Source organism: Leopardus geoffroyi, chromosome B3 (assembly GCF_018350155.1).
Source record: "Leopardus geoffroyi isolate Oge1 chromosome B3, O.geoffroyi_Oge1_pat1.0, whole genome shotgun sequence".
In the NCBI taxonomy this organism is placed as follows: Eukaryota; Metazoa; Chordata; class Mammalia; order Carnivora; family Felidae; genus Leopardus; species Leopardus geoffroyi.
This window is the reverse complement of record NC_059337.1, coordinates 71,709,879-71,727,145: the sequence shown is the minus strand read 5'-3', so window position 1 is coordinate 71,727,145 and position 17,267 is coordinate 71,709,879. Positions and strand designations below refer to the sequence as shown.

At 42.4% G+C, this 17,267-nt stretch overlaps 3 protein-coding genes and 1 long non-coding RNA gene across 10 annotated transcripts in view; 3 read left to right on the top strand and 1 right to left on the bottom strand.

The window, feature by feature from the left end:
- The window catches only part of RNASE9 (ribonuclease A family member 9 (inactive)), a 51,082-nt gene that overhangs the window by 16,300 nt on the left and 17,515 nt on the right, over positions 1–17,267 (top strand). For 3 of the 6 annotated variants that reach the window (XM_045450200.1, XM_045450198.1, XM_045450199.1), the window contains exon 1: positions 12,493–12,611. The exons of 1 other annotated variant lie outside the window; for it this stretch is intronic. The gene's annotated coding sequence lies outside the window, so the exon portion shown is untranslated. Of the gene's footprint in view, positions 1–12,491; positions 12,612–17,267 lie in introns of those variants that run through there. 2 more of the 6 variants (XM_045450204.1, XM_045450205.1) reach the window with 1 other exon arrangement.
- Positions 2,778–4,825, top strand: RNASE12 (ribonuclease A family member 12 (inactive)). The gene is made up of 2 exons (XM_045450207.1): positions 2,778–3,597; positions 4,076–4,825. The coding sequence occupies exons 1-2, from the start codon at positions 3,564–3,566 to the stop codon at positions 4,546–4,548; spliced, it is 507 nt and encodes a 168-aa protein (XP_045306163.1). The 5' UTR covers positions 2,778–3,563; the 3' UTR covers positions 4,549–4,825.
- RNASE11 (ribonuclease A family member 11 (inactive)) lies at positions 8,123–9,658 on the top strand. Its single transcript, XM_045450206.1, has 2 exons — positions 8,123–8,356; positions 8,859–9,658. Exon 2 carries the CDS (start codon positions 8,881–8,883, stop codon positions 9,478–9,480), a length of 600 nt encoding a protein of 199 aa, XP_045306162.1. The 5' UTR covers positions 8,123–8,356; positions 8,859–8,880; the 3' UTR covers positions 9,481–9,658.
- On the bottom strand, positions 9,181–12,393 carry LOC123583276. 2 transcript variants are annotated; one of them, XR_006704816.1, is made up of 3 exons: positions 12,272–12,392; positions 11,930–12,063; positions 9,181–9,287 (listed from the first exon to the last, which is right to left on the bottom strand). It is a non-coding gene; the product is annotated as an uncharacterized LOC123583276 (long non-coding RNA). The 2 variants fall into 2 exon arrangements; XR_006704815.1 differs by lacking the exon at positions 9,181–9,287 and adding an exon at positions 10,833–11,406 and having other exon boundaries at positions 12,272–12,393.

Below are 17,267 nucleotides of genomic sequence, written 5' to 3'. Positions count from 1 at the left end.
CTGAAGGCACCCAGAGTAAGTGCTCACTTCCTCTGCTGTCACTTTGAGACTCTTGCCTGGTATCATGGGATACTGGAGCTGGGTAGTTCCCCAGCTGTCCTGAAGGGCAGCTTTTTCATTTGATGAAATGAGTGATTAGGGAATTGCAAATGATGTGTTACATCCTGACACTAATTTTAGTTTCCAGCAGCTATGTGCCTCCTGTAGTCCCTGGGTTTTGCCCCAAAGCTCAGCAAAGGGGGGTTGGGGTGTGGGAAGGAGTCTTAGGAAAAATTCAGTAGTCCAAAAATAGATCCAGTTTTCCCTCCCTTTCCTTCCTTTTCTTCTTCCTCTTCCCCCTACCCACTCCTTACCCTTCTCTCCCTCCCCCTCCTCCCCCTCCTCTTTTCCTCCCCTCCCTCTCCTTCTCTCCCTCCTCCTCTTCCTCTCTACCTCCTCCACCTCCCCCTTTCCCCCCTCCCCCTTTCCCCCTCCCCCTTTTCCCCTCCCCCTCTTCCTTCCTCCCCTCCCCCCTCTCTCCCTCCTCCCCCTCCTCCCTCTCCTTCTTTCCCTCTTCCCCCTCCTTCTTCCTCCCCTCCCCCTCCCCCCTCCCTCCTTCAACTCCTCCCTTTTCTCTTCTTCCTCTAGCTCCTCCTCCTCCCCCTTCTCCTCCTCCACCCTCCCTCCATCCTTTCTTCTTTCCTTCCTCCCTTCCCTCTTCAGGCACACAAAATTGAGTTTATCATATTCTGTTTGTAGCCTATGCTAGGCCTTTCCTTTGTTTTATTCAATTTTATTATTTCTTTTTATTCCTTGTGACTGCTTCTATTTCTCCCACCCTCATGGACACGTGTGCTAGAGTATTTAACCCATGTTCTTCCATCCTATGTATTGTATACCCTTGGAAAATACATTGTATTATTTTGGAGCATGTATGTTTTAAATTTTAATAAATAGAACTTTCATTCTGGTTCTTACCATTTTTCACATGGCACTGTGTTTTCCAGTTCTATCCATGTTGCTATTTCTAAATCTATTTTTTGAAACTGCTTTATACTATTTTATTTTATGTATTCAGCACATCTTCACTCATCCATTCCTCTCAAGAGGGACACATAAGTTGCCTCCAGGCCTGCTCTGCTACCAGTCATGCCATGAGCAACCATACATGTGCTCCACCTGGAAAAATTCTGGTGGGGTCTGTGCCCAGGATGGGGTCACAAGGGCTCAGCATATACACATTCATTCTAAATTAATTAATTAATTAATTAATTTGAAAGAGCATGAGTGGGAGAGAGGGTCAGAGGGAGAGAGAGAGAATCTCAATCAAGCAGGCTCCACGCTCATCACAGAGCCTGTTATGGGGCTCAATCCTACCAGCCTGGGATCATGAGTCAGTCATTCAACCGACTGAGCCACCCAGGTGCCCCAGGTATACCCATTCTTAATTTCACTAAACACTTCCAGGTTACTTTCCAGTATCACCACACCAATTTTCATGCCCACTAATATTTTTGCCAGCACTTGATAAAAGATTTTCTTAAAAAAAAAAAAATATATATATATATATATATTTTAATTTATTTTATTTTTTAGAGACACAGAGTCTATGTGGGGTAGGGGGCAGAGAGAGAGGGAGAGAGAGAGAAACTTAAGCAGGCTCCATGCTCAGTGCATGGAGCCCAACCTGGGGCTCGATCTCTCGACCCTGAGATCATGACCTGAGATGAAATCAAGAGTTGGTTGCATAACCAACTGAACCACCCAGGCACCCTGAATATTTCATTTTTTTTTAAGTAATCTCTACACCCAATCTAGGGCTGAACTCACAACCCTGAAGCCAAGAGTCACATCCTTCATTGACTTAGCCAGCCGGCAGCCCAAAATATAAGATTTTCTAATTTTTGAAAACTTGATGGTTACAAACTGTTATCTCTTGGTTATCTGAATTTCTGTTTATTTGATTACAAGTGAGGTTGAGCATTGTTCATCACCCATGTTGACTTTCTCTTCTCAAATTGGCTTTTCATAATTTTTGGCATTTTTTTCTCCTTGTAAGTTTCCTGTCTTTTTATTGCTGACACGAGGGAGTCCTTTACATCTAGATGTTAACTCTTGTTGGTTTTAGGCATTACGAGTGTTTTCTCCCAGACTGCCAGCATTATTTAACATGTGAACCCAGTCTCTGTTCAATTTCTGCAGGGTAATACTCTGAAATGTACAGACAGGTCTAGCTGCCTCAGGTGAGGATAAATTTTGTAACAAATGTTGCCTCCCCCTTCTGTAAACTTAATATAGCATCTATAGTTCAGGTACTTGGAAGTCCTGGCAGGAAATAATGAACATGTTATAATGTGTATATATATTTCTCTTTATAAGATGAAAATGTTTCTGCAGATAGTGTGCAAAGCAAAATTTAGTCACTAGAGGTAATTAATTATTTACATTTACATCTTTGTGGCACTGTGCAACACATATCCCAAAAAGGACAGTTTGAGTTCCAAAAGAACGCCCATTCTACAAAATTTGGGAAAGTAAATAATAACCCCTTAGTCATTCATTTCCATGGTCTGGGATTTCGCTTTGGTTGTTGATGTATAGAAAGACTTTGAAGACTTTTCCAGTATTGCAGACCATTTTCCATCCTCCAAATCACTTTCTTCTTACCAGTTAGAAAGAGGAGACTATGTAGCTGTCTCTCCAAAAAAGAAATCACTTCGGGGCAAGAAGTAGTAAAATTAAGTCCATTTTCCCATTTCTATATCAAATGACGAGGAGATGATAGCAACAAAAAAGCTCTTATTTTCTCAGTGTCTTATACCACGGTCTTTTATCAAACCCTCATCCACTGGTTCCCTATGTCAGTTTCCCAAGAATACCATAGGCCAGTGGTTCCCAAATTTTGTTCCACATTAGAATCATTGGGGGGGCTTTAAATATCTCAGACTCAGGTTACAGCCAACACCAGTTAAAGCCAAATGTCTCAAGGTGGCATTTAAAAATGCCCAGGTGATTCCAGCGTTCAACAATGGGTTTGGGAACCATTGCCATACTTCCCCAGGAACCCAGGGCTTGATCAAGGCTAATGTTAATGTCAGGGAGTTGTTTCTGTCCTGCACACCATGTGGGAATGAGGCTTGCTAGGACTCGATGTTCAAGTGTTAAGTGTCAAGAGGGTGAGACTCTTGTTCCTCTTGCCCTCTTCTATCTCCACAGTAATCTATCTGCAACATTTCTTCTTGAATGAAATGAGCATAATAGCTACTTTCTAGGTTTGCAGGAAAGACTGACTGCAAATCTGGGAAATAGACGATAGTGTGTCTGACACACAGCAGGACTTTAATAAATGCTTTGGAAAATCCACGTTTGTTTAATGAGGACACATTCAGGACCTGCCTTATGTAAGTCTCCCTCTGAAGATAACTTCTCGTCCTTCCCAATGACACCCAAGCACACTCTTCACAGGCTCCTCCCTTTCTGCTCTTTTCACTTTGGCCCTCCCCACACTCACCTAGCTCCCTATCAGTTATTGCCAAGGAACAGCTAGACACAACGGACTTTCTCAGATCTTTGGTCACAAGGACATGTTACCTGTGAGAACTACAGCAAAAACACAAGGTGAGAGGAGTTAGCTTGGTAGGAGAGATTGGAAGAACTGGGAAGAAGAGATTAATAGTGCTGAAAACATGTGGAACTGGATGGAATTAGTGTTGAGACAATTAAGATAAAGGAAGTCATTCAGCAGTAGGAAGAAAACAATCAGCCATGGGTACGTTTGAGCATCCTTCTACATGTCCAGCTCTGTGTTAAGCACTCTGATGGATTCAGGAGAAACGGAAGATCTCAAGGAGCTTGCAGAAGCAAAACAAATACGACACAATGGGAATGACCAGAGAACAGTTCAATGCCAAACGCTGAGAGCTGAAATAGATCAAAAGGGCTTGCTTGGGGAACTGTTCCTCCAGCTGGAGCCTGAGATTTTAATTAGCAGAGAGAAGGAAGTAAAACATCCCAAGGGTGGGGGAGCAAAGTCCGGGGATGGGGCTGGAGGAATCTGATCACCTTCTGCTATGTCCTGTCTCTTCTTACTCTGTAGGGCTTACAGCAGATGTGAAGGGAATCTCACCCGTGATGATACTAATGGTGATAATTTACCTGATGCTTTTGTTCTGGGAAAACGAGCAGAATGAGGAAGGAGAGGAGTCCACCATAGAGCATCTGCATGTGGACTACCCTCAGAGTGACTCTCTTGTAAGGTACTGCAACCACATGGTCTTACAAAGAGTCATCAGGGGACCTGACAATACCTGCAAAAAGGAGCATGTTTTCATCCATGAGAGGCCTCGAAATATCAACAGTGTTTGCACCTCTCCCAAGAAAATGAGTTGTCAGAACCATTCTTCCACTTTGTGTTTCCAGAGTTTGACAAAGTTCAAAATGACAGTGTGTCAGCTCATTGGAGGCACCAGATACCCTGCCTGCAGGTACCACATTTCCTCCGTGGAGGGGTTTATTGTTGTCACTTGTGATGACGTAGGGCCAGTTACTTTCCAGAGATATGTTAAATAAGTTGAGACCACTGCCTGGGTCTGAGGGGTACTGGTACTCTCCTCTCTTGCAAACTTCTGTATGGGGTACTGGTATATTGGTTCCTCTCTCAGGGGTACCAGTAACTGGTTCGCCCTGGAGCACACCTCAACTGTGGACATGGGGTAATGCTTTGTGTGAATTGGGTAGCCATTAGTAATTCATCTGTCCTGCTGGTACGGCTAAGCTGGAATAATTTCATTCTGGTTTAATAATAATAATAATAATAATAATAATAATAATAATAAAAACTCGACTGCATTGAATCATAAACTCTTCATGTGTTTTAATTTCTTGTCCCTTTTCTCTGGGTCACGTGTTGAGAGCCAAGAGTGAATCCGAGGCAGAGCTGGGATTCAGGTAAAGTGAGCAAGGTGCTCACTTCATGTACACAGTTTAAAAGCGCCCAAAATCCCAGTAACCTGGATAAATAACATTTTAAAAAATCAAAATTAATGCAAAAATTTTCTGATGAATAAAATATCTGAGTTTTAAATCAAGACCCAATCTGACAGGGTTGGACTTAAGGTGACATGAATTAGTGAGTTAGCCAGGACAGGGTCAGAACCTATTATTTGACATTTTGGTATTTGTCATCAGAGATTACTTTGCATTAAATTAATATTTTTTAAGTGTTGCATTAAAATAATATTTATCTTGATTACTGGGCTTTTGGGTACCCCCTTAAATTTTGTACCCGGAGTGAGTGCCTCCTTTTGTTTCCCAATGCTCCCAGACTTGATCCTAGGTGTGGAGGCATTTGGAGTCATTGATGAGGGTCTCCTCTGAAGAGGGCATATATAATTCAAGCTGCGTCTGTTTACATTTAGCAGCTGCCTCTGTGCCTTGAAAGAAGGGGAAAGGGAGAGTGGAAGGATTGCCTGATGGGTCAGAAACCATTTCCCTTAAAGACTGTGGTGAGAAATGAATCCAGATTTCCCAGGAAGAGATTGAGACTCTCAGAGCTCAGTACCTGGACGCTTGCATCCACAGAGGAAATAGAGAATTTGCATCCTAACTCCTGACTCTTTTCCCCTTATAGATCTTACAGTGGAACTGATTGTTTAACTCCCCCACATCCAGCTATGGGCAGGGTGTCTTTTGAGTTAGAGGGTGAGCCCAAAGAATGCAGAGGAGAGGTTCCTTATTCTGGGGATTTGATTAAGTCCTGTTCTTCTCTGAGCATTAGCCCCCTCACCTGGGAAGTGAGGGGCTTGGACCAGCTAGTCTTTGAGGTTTCCAGGCCTATTACTCCACAATTGTGTTTCTCCTTGTTGGACGAAAGGGTTAGTACTGAGGAGTAGTGAGAAATAAGGGATAATTGGCAGCTGAGTGCCAGGTTACGGGGTCACTAATTCTGAGTTATGACATTTCGATCCTGTGAGAGCCAGAAACACAGTGAGCTAGAGCTGGCACAGGCTATGCACAAGCTTTAGAGGGCCCTTTCTGTTCTCATCTTTTCAGTTGAGAGATTTTAACTATTGCATTATTTATTCGAACTTAGTTCAGGGTCAGATCCAAAAAGGAGGTACACCTGTGCTAGTTGTTAACTCTGTCTTTTGCAAGCGTCAAGTTCTAACTGATTGATTTGATTGAGGGAGGGAGGACATCTACACTTGTGAATGAAGGACACTTTGCAGCCTGGGAAGTAGACAAGGCTTACTCATTACCCATTTCTCCATGGGAGTCCCACTGTCACCGTCGTCTTCGTGGAAGTTTGGATGTCACCAAGGAAGCAGAGCCCTCGGATGCTGAGTAGGAACAGGTGGTCCCTGGCAGATGACTTATTAGAGTCTAAGTAGCAGCATCATTTCTTGGGCAAAATTTTAAAGTCACTGAAATGTGTCTTTAAAGACCCTGTTTTTATATTCTGAATTCTGATTCCTTTTCCTGCCCCTCTCCCCAGGATTTATTGTCCTTTTTTTTTTTTTTTCCTTCTCACTATTTTTCCTTCCCTTCCTCCCATAAGCCCCCTCCTTCTAAGTAGAAACAGAATTTTGCAGATAAATTCATTCTCATTAAGGTGCTAGTAACTGAGACTGTCCAGTGGAATCTATTCTCAGAATATTTTCATTCAATAGGGATCAAAACCCAATTCAAATGAATTGTGATGTTTTAGACATTTGTAGTTTGGGAGGGTTTTTTTTTTTTTTTTTTTTTTTTTTTTAATGGACACCTAGCAGCCCCAATCAAACCCAAGTAGCTGTGAATTCTATCCACTTGAAATGGATGTTTCAGAAAAATGATTTCAGTCAAGAATCTCTGCCTTGCTCTTCCTTTTTATTTTTCTCCCCAGTATCTTTCTGTTTTCCTGTTATCACCTCATTATTGATGTTGACAGTAGAGGATATTTAGAAAAAAAATCTAAATCCTTCTTCCCTCCTACCTTCAATCTGCAGCAAGTCTGGTTTAAGCCACACACACAAACACATCCACTTAATTCCTAATCATTTATCAATAATCAATCAACCCAATTACTGAGGCTTCTATATTCTTAGTGCTGAGTCTTTGCTCTAACTTCACACACAGAACATTTTTAAATTACCTATAATAAAAACCGCAAGTCCATGTGTGTTAATGTCAAATGAGTGGTATAAGAAGGGAATGATTATATAGAATTATCAAATCAATATGTTGTACACCTGAAACTAATATAACATTGCATGTCAATTATACTTCAATAATAAAAAAGGAAATGAGTGATAAGAAGATTAGGGAAGTGAACAATAGAGTTGGTAGACATAAGTTGTGAAAAATGTGTTAAAGAAAGAATGTGATCTGAATTGGGCTTTGAAGGATTTCAAGAGGCGGAAAAGAGTAGGCACTCAAGAAAGGACCAAAAATGGAGAGACAGAATAGGGTGCATTTGGAGAAGGGTGGATAGTGCTGATTTGGTTCATGTACCAAAATAATGGGAGATAAACCTTGAGAAGCTGGTTGAGATTAGATCAAGAAAGCCTTGACTACATGGCCTCAGGGGATTAGATTGCCTTGAGTAGGCAATGAGGAATATTTCAAGGTTTTTGAAATAGTGTCATTGCAAGGGGTATTTTTAGAAAAGCAGTGTATTGAAGGAATCGGAGGGGCCAGGAGCAGTGGTTAGGAGGTTAGAGTGATAATGCAGGAGATATAAGGGGATGAATCTCTCAGTGGTGGGAGGGAAAAAAGTTCTTTCTAGAGCAAGAGAAGGAATTATCACCCTGAATAAGCATTTTTTCTGAGATTCTCATGATGAATTTTCCAGTATTGAGCTCAAGTAGAGGATTTTCTACATGTTATGTTGTTAACAAATGTTGAGAAACTAGCACATATACAGTTCAGTGTTTGATTCTGTACCAAATAAAAAGGAGCAGAAACAAAGTTCCAGGCTCAAGGAATTTTCAACCCTAAAAAGAGGGAGAAAAGAATTACATACATCATCTAACTTGAAAAGTAAAAAAAGAACATATAAAATGAAGTGCAATGTAATCTATGCTGTGGGGTTTCAAAAAAGCTGAAAACAAATCACTGTGGGTTAAAATATAAACAGGGATGATTTCTTCAAAGAAGAAACTATGATACCACCACTGGGCATTGCCAGATGCCCACTTTATTAAGTTCTCTGAGCATCCTTGGTTCCCATTGTCTCCTCCTTCTACCCCATACAATTCTACCTACCCCTTTCTTGCCCCTCCTTCCTCATTCAGCTAGACGAATAACAGAAACTCCCAGGAAACAAATAGAGTTTCACTTCTCAGCCCTGTAACCAGCTGGATTCTTTCTCTGCAGGACCAACTTGCCAGAGGAACTGGTAAAGAGAAATTCTATGACTGCGAGTGGGTGGGGAAAGAAATGAGAGATGGGGGAAATAACATGTTTTGAGGCCGTAGGAAACTCAGAAGTAGTAAGGAATGTGTTGGGTGAGATTACTGTGACCACTATGTAGATGACAGTCCCTCCCAAAGAGATTATAGACAAAGAGAAAAGAGAGAGAAATAACTACTTGGTTTGGGGCACTTTAAACATACTATCTTGTACAATTCTCACATTCCCCCCCCCCTTTGTTTTTTCTGCATGGGGAAACTGAGCTTAAAGGAGTTCGAGTAAATTGTGTATGAGCGGGTAAGCGGGGATTTGGAGCTAGGTCCTCAGATTCCACAGCTGAGTATCTTTTCATGCCATCATCCTTCCATAGAAGGAGCCTGAACTTACATGCAGGAGTCGATCCTGGGAATAACTGCCCTGAGGAAAAGAGAACTATCTCATTAATATTCTCCTTATTTTCATCTTTTACTTTTTTATTTTTACTGCAGAAGAGAGTACCCCAGATCTGAGATGGATTCTTTCTTTCTGCTGCTCCTCGGCCTGGGTTTGGTTCTTGCAGGAGCTCCAGAAAGCATAATGGAGATAATTAACGAAGAACTTTCGGGGGAAGAGATGTACTATGATGTGGCAAACAGGGACCAAGAAAAACGGACTAGTGAGATATTAATGAACTTGACTCTGTTACATAAAAATACTAGTGCCAGTATGTCCAAGGATAGTCTGTCTTCCTCGTTATTGACATTCAGAAGATTACATTATAGCTTCCCCGGAGGAGACAGCCCAGGTAACGACAAAGAGTATTGCAATGACGTGGTGGTCTGGAGAAAAGTTTCCGAAGCTAATGGGTCATGCAGGTTGAGCAATAACTTCATCCATGGCTCCATGGAAGTGATGCACGGGGTCCCCAAGGCCTCCAGCTGCAAGTGTGGACAGAATCTTGGCATCAACTGCTCTAGGAGCCCACGTCTGGAGACCACTATGTGCCAGCTTACTATGGACAAACAGTTCGCCAGGTGCCAATACCACAGCAATACCTCATTAAAGAAAATATTGGCAATGCTGACAGGTCATTCTCTGATGAGCTGGTTAGTTAGTGGCTCCAAGTTGTAAATCCCACAGAGCTTTGAGACCGGAGTCTCTCTAAAGAAAGACATCCTTATTCTCATTATTGTTTATTTCCTTCTATTATCCGTATCTACCATTTCAGCAATATAGCAAACTCTTGGTTATCTATACTAACTGGAGGAATGAAAAATGCAAAATTGTGAATTCAATTAAAATTTATAACTGATCCTGGAGTACAGATTCTTTCTCTCCCCCTCTCTCCACCCCACTTCTCGGTCTCTGTCTCTCTCTCTCTCTGTCTCTCTCTGTCTCTCTCTCTCTCTCTCACACACACACACACACACATACTTTCTTGGAACCAGACCAAATTCTATCCTAGCTCAGCTATTAAGCCAAGAAGCAGAGTCCATCCAACCTGACAAAATTAAGAGAAAAGGCCCAAAACAAATACTGATAATTGAAAGTTAATTGTACTGCCTCTGAGACTATTCAGAGAAATAATGAATGAGCATAGGGGATACTATTATCTCCGTTTTTCAAATAAGTGTGTGCATCCATGCTCACAAATGTGAGCACCCACCCATGCAACCAGGTGCTGCCTGTCCTCCAGAAGATGCCAGAAGAAAAAGATGCTTTTTGGCTTAGCTGTTGCCCTCAGTCAACAGCTCCGGCCCTATGCAAGCTCCATTCCTCCATCCTTGTCCCTATCTATGTCACAAGTTGCTACAGATGGAATGATAAAGCTCGTATTGCAATTTTTACTCAGCATGGTCTTGATTCCCTGGGACTGTGGGAGAGGGATGCAAGCCATGGAGAAATAGAGCAGGTAGAAAGATGGGAAACAGGACATCTCTGCCAAGTACTAGGCAGCGTTAGTCTTCGATCTTGTTTCTGATGTTGTATTGGTTTTTTTTTTCACTACCAATTGTTTATTTGTAAGTTTTAGGGTTCAACACTCTACACAAAGTATGGGCCATTATCTTGTTCCTTAGTGGGTGCTTTTGTGTTCCTGTTCTCTCCATCCTGAGACCACTCTTTTAATGTCCTGATTTTATTTATTTTTTTTTATTTAAAAAAAATTTTTTTTTCAACGTTTATTTATTTTTGGGACAGAGAGAGACAGAGCATGAACGGGGGAGGGGCAGAGAGAGAGGGAGACACAGAATCGGAAACAGGCTCCAGGCTCTGAGCCATCAGCCCAGAGCCCGACGCGGGGCTCGAACTCACGGAGTGCGAGATCATGACCTGGCTGAAGTCGGACGCTTAACCGACTGCACCACCCAGGCGCCCCTGTCCTGATTTTAAATAAATACATGTATAGCAAATGTTACATCACTGTAACACTTTTCTTACTGTACAGCACTCTTAATATATCAATTTTCCTAATGCTTTTCACATCATGTGCAGGATTCTCATTTTATTAAAACTGCAAGACTCTGACAATCAACCAATATGCAGCATTAGGGCGGATAGTTTTATATCTTTCAGCTGGGTTTTCCTTGTCAGTATGGTGCCTGCTTAAATAGTCACTATGAGCTTGGCCAAATAGGTGTGTAGTTAGCACTCAATTTTCTCTTGGCAGCCAGAGGAGAAGGTGATAGAGGGAAATGCCTGGGACCCAGAGTTTTCTTCTCCGTAGGAGGAGAACCTGGAGCCCTGGAGGAGAGGTATGCTCCCTGGGGTCCATTCTGGGGATAGTTCTATGTGGCAAGGCTGGTGCTACCAGCCACTCATCACACGTGGGACAGGTTCTCCAGAACAGAGCGGTCCATCGGGTCTCTTCTTGGTTCCAACTTGGTTCCATTTGAGTCACTTCTTCCCTACAGTACAGTCCGACTGTAGAGTCAAGCTCTGGGTGATGGGCATGTCAGCCCCAGAGACAATAACTATTCAAGCTCTGGCAAAGTTTTTTGGTAATATGCAAAGAAAACGCAAATCCAGCCTCGTTCAGAATTTAGTACAGACTTCTTCCTTCACCAGAAGAGAAGAGCAAAGAGCCATAATAGATACCTCTTTCTAGGCCAGGACCATCCTCTAAAGAGTCTTAAGACCAAATCTTTCCACTTCTCTGAAGGAATCGGGAGCTCCCAGGGCATATCTAATCATCATACTGTGAAGTCTGAAAGATGTCAAATGTGGAGATGCCATCGAGAGTTGAGACTCCTAACTACTGGCATTTCCCACCCTCAAAGCCTGTCACCCCTTTGACATAATGTGCAGCCTGAGATCCCTCATGATGATGATAGGCAAGGGATTTCACATTTTAAAACATTGAGTCTTTGTAATGTCCCTTCTCTGTTCCCAAACCACAGAGAGCTTTTTTTTTTTTTTTTTTTTTTTTTCCCTTTCATTTTTCTTGTAGCTTTACACCTAAATTTCTCGGCCTGGCTTCCAAGGCTACTAATGCCCCATTCTCATCTCACCTAGCCTGACCCCAGCACTGTCCGTCTTCTGTTGCTTTAAGGTTGCTGTCTTCACAGTCCCCAGAACTCACCTCCTTGTCTTCACTCCGTTGGTGGGCTGGTCCTGATAGGCTTCCTCTTCATGGTCTCATTCTGTCACCTCAGCCCCTTCAACTGCACAAGCCCGCCTGGCTACAAAGGGCCAAACAAGTGTCTCTTGGACTTCCTAGAAAGATAACCGAGGGTAGATATGTGCCATTTCTCTGCAGCTACCGAGAGACATTAGAGGGAATGAAATGAGGGAATAAAGGAGACAGATCCAATCCCAAGGGCCACAGAAGGGAGAGTTGGATAGAGAAAGGAGGCTGGGAATGTAATGATAGAGAGTTTTGAGAAAGGGATACTAAGGGGGGTATGTAGCACAAAAGTAATACCCATCTTGTCTTTAGCCATTCCCTCTGCTTTCCCAACATGAAGGGCACTAAATTCCCTTTAATCAACAATTCTGAAGCGAAACAAGTCCTGGCTCCCAAGGCCCAGGGTGATGCTGAAGTAAGGGGAGCCTTTGTGACATCACAGATAAGTCCTCATATGTTTTACTGCCTCATCATGCTCCCCCACCCCCAAGTCACTTCACATCAATGTCTTTATCTACATGATGAGGAGGCTGGATTAGATCTCGGGGCTCTCTGACTTGGATAGCCATCAGGATCAGTGTGGTGGTGTTTTCTGGTTGCCTGCCCCAAACTACCTGCTCGGCCTCAAGCCAAAGAGGTACAGTGAGGCATGGAGCTGCCCAGCCAGACTTCTTTTCCCAGGATCTCTGAGCAGGAGTGATGTGTGCCACTTCTACATCCAGGTTTTGTGACATGGAACTGGCCTCCTCTGTGCTTTTTTTTTTTTCTTCCCAACTGCCAAATCCCCAAAATGGACATGGGTGTGACTCACCTTTCATCCCTTAGATGTTAATAGTGTTCTAGGAATGTTCTAGGAATGAGCTGAACACCAAAAGGGAAGGAAGGCATGTACCTGAATAACTGTGTGCAGCAGAGATATCTCACCAATCTGGACTGCTTAATTATATGAGAGAGAAATACATATGTATATACATTTTTTACATTTTTATTTATTTAGTTTAGAGAGAGAGAGAGGGAAAGAGAGAGAATCCCAAGCAGGTTCACCACTGTCAGGGCAGAGCCTGACGCAGGGCTCAAACTCACGAACTGTGAGATCATGACCTGAGCTGAAATCAAGAGTCAGATGCTTAACTGACTGACTGAGCCACCCAGGTGCCCCAATATGTATATTTTTAAATTCACCATATTTTGTTCCATTAGCCTAGCCTTACCCTAACAAATGTACTAGCCGTAGGAGCTGTTATCAAATACGAATCCCTGGGCCCTGGTCCAGGAGATTTGGGTTCTATAGATCTGGGGTAGGACTACAGCATACAGGACTTTTACAAGTGTTAGGTTTGCTGATGTGGTTTGAAGTTTGAACACCACTAGATTAGATGGCCTAAAATCTTTCCTTCTAGTTATAGAACATTCTAATTCTAGTCCCAGTGAGGGGAAAAAAGGTTGCTGCGTACGTGTTCAGCGCTTTTGCAGACAGCACTGGGGCAAAACAAGTAAGTTTAACTCCGATTGACTCTGAACTTCGTTCGCAGTGTCCCAAACTAGGAAGGCGGCATTGTTGTCTTCAAACTCCCTGGAAGTGAACACACTGCAAGAGGGACTCAGTTTCCAAAAACACGAGAGTGGCTGAGATGTTAGAAGAGGCGTCACACACATGGAATGCATCCTTTTTACTCCGGCAACTAGAGAACTGGCAGACCTTCATGTTTATTAATATGTTAAACTTTTTTAAGATCACATATGATAATTACCACAGGGATGGTTAATAGGTAATAGCAATATTTAATTACCAACTAAGATCTTATAATGTGCCAGGCGCTTGTCTAAAATGTACATATGGTTTCTTTATTCTCAGAGCAACCTCCATGAGGTAGATTATTATTATCTCTGCTTCAATGATGAAGAAACTGAAGCATAAAGACTTCAGGAAATATACAAAGTCACACACATAATAAGTGGTCCCCCAGGAACAAACAAGGATGGTCTGATTCCATAAATCAGAGTTTTTTTTTTAGTTTTTATTTATTTTTTTTTCAATATATGAAATTTATTGTCAAATTGGTTTCCATACAACACCCAGTGCTCATCCCAAAAGGTGCCCTCCTCTATACCCATCACCCACCCTCCCCTCCCTCCCACCCCCCATCAACCCTCAGTTTGTTCTCAGTTTTTAAGAGTCTCTTATGCTTTGGTTCTCTCCCACTCTAACCTCCTTTTTTTTTTTTTTCTTCCCCTCCCCCATGGGTTTCTGTTAAGTTTCTCAGGATCCACATAAGAGTGAAAACATATGGTATCTGTCTTTCCCTGTATGGCTTATTTCACTTAGCATCACACTCTCCAGTTCCATCCACATTGCTACAAAGGGCCATATTTCGTTCTTTCTCATTGCCATGTAGTACTCCATTGTGTATATAAACCACAATTTCTTTATCCATTCATCAGTTGATGGACATTTCGGCTCTTTCCATAATTTGGCTATTGTTGAGAGTGCTGCTATAAACATTGGGGTACAAGTGCCCCTATGCATCAGTACTCCTGTATCCCTTGGGTAAATTCCTAGCAGTGCTATTGCTGGGTCATAAAGTAGGTCTATTTTTAATTTTCTGAGGAACCTCCACACCGTTTTCCAGAGTGGCTGCACCAATTTGCATTCCCACCAACAGTGCAAGAGGGTTCCCGTTTCTCCACATCCTCTCCAGCATCTATAGTCTCCTGATCATAAATCAGGTTTTTAATGTTTATTTATTTATTTTTGAGAAATAGAGAGAGCACAAGCAGGGATGGGGTAGAGAGAGTGAGACACACAATCGGAAGCTGGCTCCAGGATCTGAGCTGTCAGCACAGAGCCTGGCGTGGGGCTCGAACTCATGAACCAAGAGATCATGACCTGAGCCGAAGTTGGAAGCTTAACTGACTGAGCCACCCAGCTGCTCCAGTAATTAAATGGTATCTGCCATTATTATTTTCATTATGATTAGATCAGGGCACAGTGTTAAACACACAACTGAAGAAAAGCATTTACTATTGCTGAGAAAGGGTTTCTGTCTTGAATATATGAAGAGTTCTGTCTATTTAATAAGTTAAAGATGAACATACCTGAAGAAAAATAAACCAGGGACACAGAAAATTAACAAAAGAAATAAATAGTCATTAAACATTTGGAGATCTTTTTTCCCCTTTCTTCTAAAGTAATATAGATAAAAGCGGTGTGATATCATTGTTTACCTGCCCAATCAACAGAAATAAAATAATAACATAGTGGTGGCATAGGTACAGGAAAAGGGACAATTCTCGGGCACTCCTCCTGGGAAAACAAATTAGTACATTTGCCATCTCTCTGGAGAACAGATAGAACTAAGCCCTATTCTAGTTTTCAGACTCTCTGCACATTTGGTTTCTTTAGTTCACTGATGACAATCCTCCTTCCTCTTATACATCCTTTAGGTAAGAGACTCAACTCAGTTAATTCTGGCCCTTAGGACTTTGAGTTGGGGATCTCCCCAGGTGCCTGAGTGGGCCCTGGGGCTTGTCCTACAGATGGTCAAAGAACAGGGCAGAACCCCAGGCATGAAAGCTCCAGGTTATGCTGCTTGGTTCACTTTCCTTGCTCTCCCCAGCTCAGGCTGTTCTGAGAACTCCATGTTCTTTCCAGGAACATGGGCTGAGCTTTCAGACCCATCCCATTAAACACGCCTTCTGAGAGCTCTCATGGCCTCAGGAAGCAGGGCCCGTCAGAGGAGGAATCAGCAGGGGTAGGAGCATGAGAGCAAGGTTGGGAGGCTGATCTCTTGGGAGATGCCCACACAAAGAGTGACCTACCTTTACTTTTCCCCTTCTGACACTCACCGCCCCCCCCCCAACCATCCCTTCCTCATCCTACATCCGTATTCTCTTCTCTTGCCCAGACTGTGCCTGCAACACACATCTCCTTTTCGCACCCTGTCGTGGCCTTTTGCTTTCTAGTTTCCTTTTAGGCTTTGCCCCACTTGACTTTATGTGTTCTCCGTGTGTCCTGCATTCATACTCACCCGTCAGGTGTAGAGTGACAAGGGTTCTGGAATCAAGTCACCCATAAGACTTAGGCCACTATTCAATCTGTCATGGTTCCAGCCCCTGTGAATCTGGGGCTCATGGAGCACGTGGCTCTGAGTTGCCCAGGTGGAAAAGGACAAGAACAGCATGAATTGATGAACTCACCCTGGGTACACATCAAGCCTTTTTAGTGGGTGCTTCAGCTAGTCTTCTAGCAACCTCCCAGTCTACTAAATTCCCCTTTGTCTTCCTTTAGAAAACACTGGAATTTATCAGTTATATTTATAAAACTCATTGTAATCATTTTAATAAACTACATATTTTTGTGCCTAACTGCCAGACAATACGGTCATGGTTGTGAACATCGCTCAGTGTGTGGCAAATTATATTGATGTAAATTTGTTTTTATCACACTTCAAAAATCTGTCCATAATTTTTTTTTGTAGTTTTATTTCTCATGTCAGGCAGTCACCTGTCCATAAACTATAAAAGTTGAAAGGCATGTCTATGTAGGCCCAGACTGGTTGAATAGGCATTTGGACCTAGGGGAGAGAAATGTAATGAGATTACACTGACGTGGTCCATTATGGGGGCAGAGTAATTAGAGCAGTTAATGAGCAGAAGATATTTATAGGCAAGCAGTTGAGAAATTTCCATATGTAAGGCTGTCCATACCAGCTGTTGTGGGGGAAAAAGTATAAATAAATGTACCCTTACTGCACAAGGTATTGAATACAGGACAGTAGAATAACATCTTAAGAGGGAGACATATCTCTTTTGTCTAGGGTGATTAGTGCAGGGACCTGTAAAAGAACTAAAATTTTGAACTTGATGGATGATCCATTCAAATAGCTAAGATTTGAATAGGAGAAAAAAAAGGTACTAGGAATGGGAAGTAACACATAAGTACAAGTAGGTGGAAAGATTGTTATAGACAGAGGAGTATTAGAATAAATAATTTGTATGTTTTTTACCTACAAGATTGTGGTTGCTGAATAATGGTTCCCAAAGATGTCCAGGTCCTAATCCCTAGAACTGGTGAGTGTTACTTTATATAGCAAAAGAGACTTTGCAGATGTGATTAAGTTAAGGATCTTGAGATGTGGATTATCTGGGTTGCTCCTGAGTACAGTTGTAAGTGCCCCTGTAAGAGGAGCCTGCGGAGATTTGACTACATCAGATGAAGGCAATATTTGACTGAAGCAGGACAATTGCAGAGCACTTACATGAGCTCGCAGTTGGGAAAGTCATCTAACACAAA